This window comes from Squalius cephalus (genome assembly GCF_949319135.1).
Source record: "Squalius cephalus genome assembly, chromosome: 12".
In the NCBI taxonomy this organism is placed as follows: domain Eukaryota; kingdom Metazoa; phylum Chordata; class Actinopteri; order Cypriniformes; family Leuciscidae; genus Squalius; species Squalius cephalus.
The window spans coordinates 37781322-37791321 of NC_137133.1; the positions used below are offsets into that span (position 1 = coordinate 37781322).

Consider the following 10000-nt stretch of genomic DNA (forward strand, 5'->3'; position numbering starts at 1 on the left):
GTTACTGATATTCTTCTAAATATCTTCCTTTCTGTTCAGCAGAAGAAAGAAATTCATACAGGTTTGAAACAACATGAGGGTGAGTATATGATGACAGAATTTTCATTTTAAAAGTGAACTTCTCCTTTAAGACTTTAAGATCTCCACCTGTGAGGAACATCTGTGGGGTATTTGATGATGTCCATTTAACTTCACTGCTGTCTCAATGCGGTTTTAAAAATACAAAATATTTGGTGTAGGATTTACTTTGAAAAATATAGACTCAGAAATTTCTAGTACATTTCACAAATAATTAAAGAACTGGCAATTGAATTAAACATGAAATCTTGAATCTGAAATAGTATTTTCTAGTAAATCTTGTTTATCCAAAGGCCGTTGGTCTGATGTGCATGAAGTTTAGTATGTAGCATTGAGATATTGGTCCTGATAAAAATTTACTATTAAAATCGAAGAATTTTGATTTATCCCATCGCTTGGCAGATTAAAGCCAACATGTTTTAAATGTGGCCCATAATGACTAACTGACCTGTAAATTGTTAATGTAATGTCCGAACTTCACAAAAAATGGTGCAAATGGACATCAGGACAGTCTGAGTAAACATGCCAAATCTCATTCATTTACAACGATAGGGGGCGCTATAACGTAAGAAAATATTTTCTTGTAAAACGTACTTCTTTGAAAAAATCTTTGTCTTATATTTATGCGTGTTGTAGCCATTTAAGTACATTTATTTGGTTTCATGTATTTGTTACAATTTTATGATATTATTTGTTTATGTTTTGTTTTAATTTAATCTGTTAATTAAGAAAGAAAATATCGAAAATGGGATACGTCATAAAAGGCATCGAAATGGATTGAATACAATATGTCGGGAGATATGGAGTGAGGCGGAGACGATTTTTGACCACTTCATAAAGTTTGTTTGGAGTTTTTTAGTTTTTTATAATTTGTACCTTAATTTCAATCAATGTTTTGTTAATCAATTATCTGGATTTAAATAAATGAAAAGAAAACAAACAACGCTCGGTGGAATGAAGTGCATGAAGTGCTTCCGTGGTTTTATCCAAAGCAAAAAGAACCAACTATATTCATAATATTCAACGTTTATTTAGATTTCTTACAGTGTATAGAATTTAAGTCTAATAACTGGCCCATCTCAGGTGGATTAATTGGTTGCATCACTCTAAAAAATGCTGGGTTGATCAACCCAAATTTGGGTCAAATTAGGGTAAACCCAGCCGTTGTGTTAAATTTTTTTATTAAAATTTTGTTACATGTCAGTCTGCTTCTGGACTTCCTTTTGTGTTCATTGTATTCAGTTTCCCGCCACTCCTTGTTCCTATGATCACCATCCTCATTAGTTCATTTAGTTCAGCTGTATCTTGTTAATTAGACTCGTTAGCTCCCCTTGTTTGTCATGTATATATTCCCTGTGTTCTTCCTCTGTCTTTGTCGGTCGATGTTAGTGTTTGGTAGTGTTTCTCCTGAGTTTCTCTGTGTACCGCTGTGTTTGATAATTAAAGTCTTCCTTCTCCAGTTATTCCTCGTTGTGAATACTTCTCTGCACCACCTCACGTGACAAGGGTTCGGTTCGTGCATATTTGACCCAAATTTGGGTTAAAACAACCCTGCATTTTTTAGAGTAGGGCAAATGAAGCCTCATGAAGCACTGAGGCTTTCCCCTGACTGTTTGAAAAGATTCGAAGCATCAAGAGTGTTGAAAACAGCGCCATCTTGTGGCAGGTCAAATGTATAGCAGCCATAAACCCGAGTGCGACGCACCGTTGTTTTATCTATGAAGCACAAATAAAAGCCTGACAACGCTAAATGTTCAGTTTTCTGATAATATAATTCACAAATTAAAGTGTGGCAATAAATTAAATGTAGCAATTATATTAATACTAATTATAAAAATACCAACAGAGTTGCTTGATGCAAGTGGTCTATTTATTTGATGGTTTCTATGCTGTTTATATGGCAGAATATATGATGTAACATAGGTTATAGGCTTATTTATATAAAACAAAAGAGTAAATGAACTTAAAATTCCCAAAACCTGTAGAGTAGTGGTCTGGGTTCAAACATTCCGACAGTAAGGCATTCACGTGACTGGAAAGAAAGTGAGGCTTCGTTTTTCGTTGATCACGTGTTTCTCTGAAAATAATACGCACTCCGGCACGAAACTTCATCAGAAATTGCGCCGCGAACTCGATACGAGCTTTGACGCTTCAAGTCAAGTCAAGTCATCTTCATTTATACAGCGCTTTTAATAATATAGACTGTTTCAAAGCAGCTTTACAGTGATAATAGGAGATTACAGTAACAGAGATTGTGTTTAGGCTTTACAGCAGATCTAGAATAAAGTTATTGTCCAGATAAAGTTAGTTTGATTGATTCACTTCTGATGTAAAGATCATTAGTTATTAACTTAGCAGCCGCTAACACACACCGTTCTACAGAAAACCCTCAACGCGCTCCGACGGCTCACTCGCACAACAGCAGTGTTTGACGCTCGAGAACGCAAACCTTGAAACAGGTTCTGAGGTGCAAGCTTAGTAAAATTTAGAAAAAAGGTTATCTCTGCACAAATCTCTGTGAAAACGCTGACGACGCGCACATGCCTATTACGTGTGCAGTCTATAGGTATGCGCATTTGATTATATATGTGCGCAGGCGTGTAGTCTTTCTTTACAAATTGACCTCAACAAATTACTTGTCTGGCCTTCAAAATGTATAATACAGAATTATTTATGGATTCTGCGTAGGCATGTCACCGTTTTATCTGTGCAGTGTCATGTAACATCACTGTTTTGGAGTGTACGAGTCGAGTGTGTTTCTGACCTGTAGGGCGTGAGGATGTTCAGCGGTGGAGGTTGTTCGCACAGCTCGTACGTCTCCTGCATCGGGACGGGCAGAGACTGACGCTCAAACAGCTGCTGGTCCTGGATCGTGGAGCTGCGGAAAGCCTTCCTCATCGTGATGTCCTGAAGAGACACTGAAACACACACACACTGTATCAAACATCTACACATCAGGAGGTTAGTGTAACTCAAATAACTGGTCCATCTACGGACTGCATTTGTATCTTTTCTCATGGAGATTGCACTTATGATTTATGCATTTTAAAAGTAAATAAAGCAGATTTGGATCAGATCAAAATGACAATAATAGATGCCAATAGCCAATCGGTCTCAAGTCAAGTCACATTTATTTCTGTAGCTCCTTATACAATACTGATTGTTTCAAAGCAGCTTCACCGTATAAAGAGGTTAATGTTGTAAAATTAATTAATTATGAATGATTTAATTTTAGCTGTGAAGCAGCTCTACAGAAGAGAAAAATACTTAATCTCAAGAGCCACAGTCTACATCCACCCTTCTGAATACTCCATGTTTGCATTTGGACTGAATTTTTCATATTTTCCAGGGGTCTGGTTTGAATTCGATAAATGCATTTTAAGTGTAAATATAGCAGATTTAGATCGGGTAAAATCAACAAAAATATCCACAACCGTCTCAAGAACCACAGAATCCTCCAAGTCTAAATTGGGACATCTTTACATTTTTCCAATGACATTTTTCTGCCACTTTGAGTTTTCACAGAAACTACGTTTTCAAACCTGTTTAGCCATTGGTCCATCAATGTGCATTTAGTATACCATGTAATATCAAGAGATGGTTCTAATTTATTATTGGATGTTAATTATTTATTATTATTATGTCATCGCTTGGCAGGTTCGAGCCAACCAGTTTTAAATGTGGCCCATAATGACTAATTGATCTGTATACTGTTAAAGGAAAGTCCAAACTTCACAAAAATTGGTGCAAGCGGACATCAGGACAGTCTGAGTAAACATGCCAAATCTCGTTCGTTTACAGCGATAGGGGGCGCTATAACGTAAGAAAATAGTATGCATTTTGGATCAAGGAAAGTGAAATTTCAAACTAAATTTATCTATATGATCTTTTTTTCAAATATGGCAATTGTGATTATTATTGGAAGTATTTATTTAATATTGATGTCTTTTATATTGCTGTTGACATTGTTTTAAAAAAGCAGCAAGTCACTCAAACGTGTGTTTCATGTGATTTTTGTTGTAAAGCACAAGAGGTTTTATTTCAAAAGTCACAAAACAATCTCACTGAGAAACTGAAGCTTCGGATGTTTGTCTTTCTCTGGTGAAGTCAAGAGTGTCTTTGGTGCTTCAGCAACCGTCAGAGTTTTGCCTCGGTCTTTCTGCACATATTCTCATTTTCTTTGTCTCTTTCCTGATATCCAGGAGTGTTTCCATCACTCTTTCATTTCTCTTTTGCTGACAGGCAGCTGGTGACACTGAGGTTGATGGGAAATTAAAATGAAATTAAATCGTTTGATTGGCAGCTGAACCGAGAGCTGCTGTAATCATCATTGTAATCGTCTAATTGTCCCAATTATTGTCAGACAATAAAGACGATCCTTTCTGCTAAAGTAATTTATGATAATTAGCTCATTTTGAATACAAATGCAATTGATCTGTTCCGTGACCGGTGTTCAGGGTCTTTAAATTATGCTTTATTTGTTTTGGTAGATTTATGAAAAGATACTCCGAACAGAATTTATCTGTGTTGTTTGAGTCTTTTACTAGTTGAGTTACTAGTGCTAATTACTCAGACTTGATAAAACAACTGAAAAACTCCCGCAGACTTACATTTTCAGAAAATACTGAACTATTTAAAGTTGTTTTTAAAGTGCATTCTTTAAAATATACAGATAAGGTTTCCATGCATGCAGCAGATACAATTACAGAAGCGTTTTCTGTTTTTATTGACTCGATTAAAATCCGATTTACTGTTACCGTCCACGCTGCCGAGAGCGACGTTTAGATGAATATGTAAATATGTGCTGCGCGCTTTCTAAATAACAAAATAAATGCAACAAAAATGACAGCGGTGAGAAAACAGTGTCTCTTATAATTAGAATTACACTTCAATTTCTACTATAAAGCAACTCTTCAGTGTGTGTTTTCACTCGACGGAATGAACAGAGGAAATGAACCGGAGAAGATTTCCACGTCAAAGAGGGCGGAGCCTCAGAGCCACACCCACTTATTACATCATCACCACGGACCAATGGCAGTTCGAAGGCGTTTACCAGCCGGAGCAAACGTTTTTGGAAAGTTCACTTTAGCAAGCTGCTTCAAACTCCCGAAATGATCTCTGATTTTGTTCGAAATGACGTCACACCAGTTCGTTCTTCGATTTCGCTTAAAGTATATCGTGCCTTTTAAACCGAGGCAGAAGGAACACACACATGTGCCTCTTTCAAGGAAATAAAGGATAAGTTCGTTTTGAAGGATAAGAAGATTCCCTTGTGAAAAGTAGCACACTTTAGCATAATTTCAAAAAGAGTGCTTTAATATACGTAAAACAAATGAATAAAAGTGTGAACTGAAAGTAGTTTTTGAGGGCATTTCGACATTTTTCATCTAAAAACGGAAAAGTTTTTATGCGTTTTGGCCGTTCATTTACTCTACAACAGCATTTTGGGGGCACAAAAACACATACTTTTGGAAACGGGTTTCAAAGTGCAAGTTTTTGAAAACGATACCATTATTATTGACTAATCGTGTAAACTACAAAAACACATATATAGCTCTATCGGCGTGTAGTTTTTCTTTACAGAGTGACATCGCCATCTACTGGCCTGGCATGAATAATACAGCGTTTTAATCGTTTGCATGGATCGTTTTCGCAACTTTGTCATCTGTCCGCAAAAAAATGTTTTTTATCGTTACTGTGTAAACCTTTAAACTGCATGTTATTTACAATTAAATGAAAATGTATTATAGTTTAATTTATATTAAATGCAATTAGTTGAACTTTGAGCCACTTAAGTAGGTCAAAAACATTTGATATAATTTTATAATTACTTCAATTGTTTTTGAAATATGGTTTAAAGTGTTAAACCAAATGTGTCTGACAAGCATTTATGGTAAAACACAATATACTTTAAAGTCATTTCTATTTTAAACTTGCATCTCATGTATTTAAATATATTACCTTTTACACATTTGTAATGATAAAGATGCCATTTACGACATTTACAGTATATTAACTTATTAACTTAACTTTACATGTGCTTTAGTATATTAGTCAACGCATTAAAATAAGTGTACTTTAAAGCACGACAAAATATTATTAAACCATAATTAAAATGTATTTAAAATAAACCATTTAACTTGACAATGTTAGGCCTATAAAGTGCGGCCTTTAATTTTATAAATATATTATCTGCAAATACAGTTTTAAAAAGCAGATTTTAAGAACACTACAAGCACACATTCAATACAATTAAGTGCACTTCTTTTTAAGAAGCGTGCTTGAACCTTTAGAAAAAAGCTCAACCTCAAGAAGTCAAACGAAATATTAAAGGATCTGTTTTATTTTCTATTTGTCTTATATGATGTTTGCAACCCTGTACCCAACATATAGGAGTCTGAATAGAACTTACAACCTGATTTGTTTATTATTTCCCGGCTTGAATAATAAATAAACGTACAAAATAATTGAAACGTGTATTAGTCGTTTAGGTCAGTCTCGACGTTGATGCAGGCTTGAGAAGAGAATTCATTTTTAAGATCCACTTGTGAAGCTTTTATGGTGTTTTTTGGAGCTTGACTGACATGATCCGTCGGCCATTATAAGCAGTGTGTGTGTTTGAAAGCACACAGAAGTGTGTAGATCATGACAGCCACTGTAGGAAAATCTTTACACGCAAACAGATCTGCAGCTCGCGGTGGGTTAGTGGATATAATATTGTTGCAGTGAAAGTGCTGCAGGTCTTCAGATGAAGGCAGAAGTCTGGATGAATACAGCATTGAAGACTTTCAGTGAATCATCAAACACACACACACACATTTACCTGGAAATATCTCATGTGTTTGTGTGTGTGTTGTTTACACTGATAAAAATGATTCTGTGGTGAAGTAAATGCTACAGAAAAAACAACTAATTTCTACATGAAAAAGTCAGTTCAGAGTCAGACTAGAATTCATAAAAACAAAGTAAATCCTATATTTGTACTCAATTCAAGCATGTAGAAAGTAAAGCGTAAATATCAATGATATAAAATTAAGTTAAACCTACTCAACTTTCCTAATACTGGTGTTCCCATCATGCACTGGGGCATGAATAATTAATAAGGTTGATTTTTCACTGTTTTCCAGCTGTATTTACACCGTTTTATCATTGCTTTTGTTGTTAGGTTTAATAACTTGCCATTTTATGACATCTGGATTCATTTTCTACTCAAAATGACACAAACAATCTATCGAATATTACCATCATTGTGTGTTGTGTACAAAGTATTGAGGTCTCAGTGTCAGGATTCTATGTTATTTCTATTATGTAGATACAGAGTGGAATCTACACAATATCTATTGTATTATTTACTTGGATGTTTCTAAGTAAAGCATACATGTTTGATCTAATTCAGTGTTATATTCATTAAGTAAAGAGTAAATATTGTTAAATTTACTTAACTTAGTTAAGTAGATGCTACTTAATTCTATATGTGAAATTAAATAAATTAAATATAGTATTTACTTAATTACTTTGTTAAGTGTCATTTAAATGTCAAATAAATGTTAAGTTCAATAGTAAGTAGATTTTACTTGATAATAACAGGTAAGTTGTACAGAACAGAAGCAGTAAAATTTACTTAAAATGTGTTTATCAAGTAAATAATTTTTTTCAGTGTATTATCTACTCTTGATCACTGCAGCATCTCTCTCTCTCTCTCTCTCTCTCTCTCTCATCATTAATCTGTATGTTGGTTTTACCTTTTTTACTCTTTCTTTCCTTTCCTCTATGTATAAAGGGACCATGTACAATTATAAAACATAAATGTTTCCATTTCATGAATTTTCATCCGTAATCAGTTTCATCTTTCTCTCTCTCCTCTTTGAAACGCTCTCTCTCGTTCCTCTGGTTTGTTTCCCGAGGGTAATGCTGATGTTTTGCGTTGCTCAGAGATAGTTAGTAAGATTATCGTAAAACAACCCACAAACTAACAGTGTTTTCTGGAGCACTTGAAAGGTTTCTTCTTGTGTTTCCGGGGAACTGATGGTTACGAGTCCTGCTGACTGAGCCGTAATGACCCTCGGTTCACCACAGATGACTGGCTAATTCAGATCAGATGCGTCCCGTATATATTTGGTCAGTAAACCGCGGTTTTCCGTTTTCTCCATGAATCTTAAAACATTTCAAATATGAATGTTCATATGTGCGTCTGTTTTTTTCTCACGAGCTGCTGTCACACAATCTCACTGTTCACTCGATTATAATAAGAGAGAGCATCAGATCATTTTGAAAGTAACATTTTTTAACAGTTGTGTGTGCGTGTGTGTGTGTGTGTGTGTGTGTGTGTGTGTGTGTGTGACTGAGTGTGCCATTTGAAATATTGCAGATTGATAAATACATTTTTAATAGTAAAAATATTTAATGTGTGTTTATGCATTTGGCAGATGCTTTAATCCAGAGCAACATTGCATTGTGAGTGTGTGTGTGTTTGAGTGTAAGTGTGTGCTTGAGTGTGTCTAAGTGTGTGTGTGTGTGTGTGTGTGTGTGTGTGTCTAAGTGTGAGTGAGTGTGTGTGTGTGTGTGTGTGTGTGTGTGTGTGTGTGTGTGTGTTTGAGTGTGTGAGTGTGTCTAAGTGTGTGTGTGTGTGTGTGTGTGTTTGAGTGTTTAAGTGTGTCTAAGTGTGTGTGTGTGTGTGTGTGTTTGAGTGTGTGAGTGTGTCTAAGTGTGAGTAAGTGAGTGAGTGAGTGAGTGAGAGTAATAAATACTTTATATTTTTAATAGTACAAATATTTCATGTATGTTTATGCATTTTTGCATTTATTTCATTTAATTCATGCATTCCCTGAACGTTTTCAGTGTTGATTTCAGGATTTTCATAGAATGTTTTGCATGCATAATATTTGCAAAACAATTAGCTTTTTGAGATCATTTTAGGTGTTCATCATGTCCAGATTCGTCGTCATACGCCTCAAGTGCTGCAGATCCTCCAGGGCTTTTCACTTCAGATCTTCACATGTGGATCTGCAGCAGGATTGGATTGACGGATGAGGCCGACACGGATCACCAGATCTCCTCAGTGATTCTCTCTTCAGCGTTACAGTTATTATCCTCAGGAACCGAGAGCCGCCGCTTTAGTGGATCGACCCGGACTGAGAGACGCAATAAACCTGTTTACAGGGACTGGAGTTCACCAAGCACGCTGTAATTGAAATTGTTTCAGGCTGATAAAAAGAGCGGAGGAGCATGAGAGGGACGAGGTCATCATTACAGCTCTCTCTCTCTCTCTCTCTCTCTCTCTCAGACTAGTGCTCTCACAACCGTCCTATGTTTACACCCATTTAATGTTTGGGTAGTTTTTGTGTTGCCCAGATCCTGAGTCAGACGTAACAACCCAGTGTTTGAGTAGTTTTTGTGTTACACAGATCCTGGGTCAGACGTAACAACTCAGTGTTTGGGTAGTTTTTGTGTTAAACAGATCCTGGGTCAGACGTAACAACCCAGTGTTTGTGTAGTTTTTGTGTTACACAGATCCTGGGTCAGATGTAACAACCCAGTGTTTGTGTAGTTTTTGTGTTAAACAGATCCTGGGTCAGACGTAACAACCCAGTGTTTGGGTAGTTTTTGTGTTAAACAGATCCTGGGTCAGACGTAACAACCCAGTGTTTGGGTAGTTTTTGTGTTAAACAGATCCTAGGTCAGACGTAACAACCCAGTGTTTGAGTAGTTTTTGTGTTAAACAGATCCTGGGTCAGGCATAACAACCCAGTGTTTGAGTAGTTTTTGTGTTACCCAGATCCTGGGTCAGACGTAACAACCCAGTGTTTGGGTAGTTTTTGTGTTACCCAGATCCTGGGTCAGACGTAACAACCCAGTGTTTGTGTAGTTTTTGTGTTAAACAGATCCTGGGTCAGACGTAACAACCCAGTGTTTGAGTAGTTTT

The 10000-nt window shown here is 36.1% G+C and overlaps 1 protein-coding gene across 3 annotated transcripts in view; it reads right to left on the bottom strand.

The window, feature by feature from the left end:
• The window catches only part of wasf1 (WASP family member 1), a 59045-nt gene that overhangs the window by 19973 nt on the left and 29072 nt on the right, over positions 1 to 10000 (bottom strand). For all 3 annotated transcript variants that reach the window (XR_013822966.1, XM_079888969.1, XM_079888970.1), the window contains exon 4: positions 2843 to 2996. Coding sequence is in view for 2 of the 3 variants with exons in the window: in XM_079888969.1 (XP_079745095.1) it covers positions 2843 to 2996 (154 nt within the window). In the remaining variant the exon portion in view is untranslated. The remainder of the gene's footprint in view (positions 1 to 2842; positions 2997 to 10000) is intronic.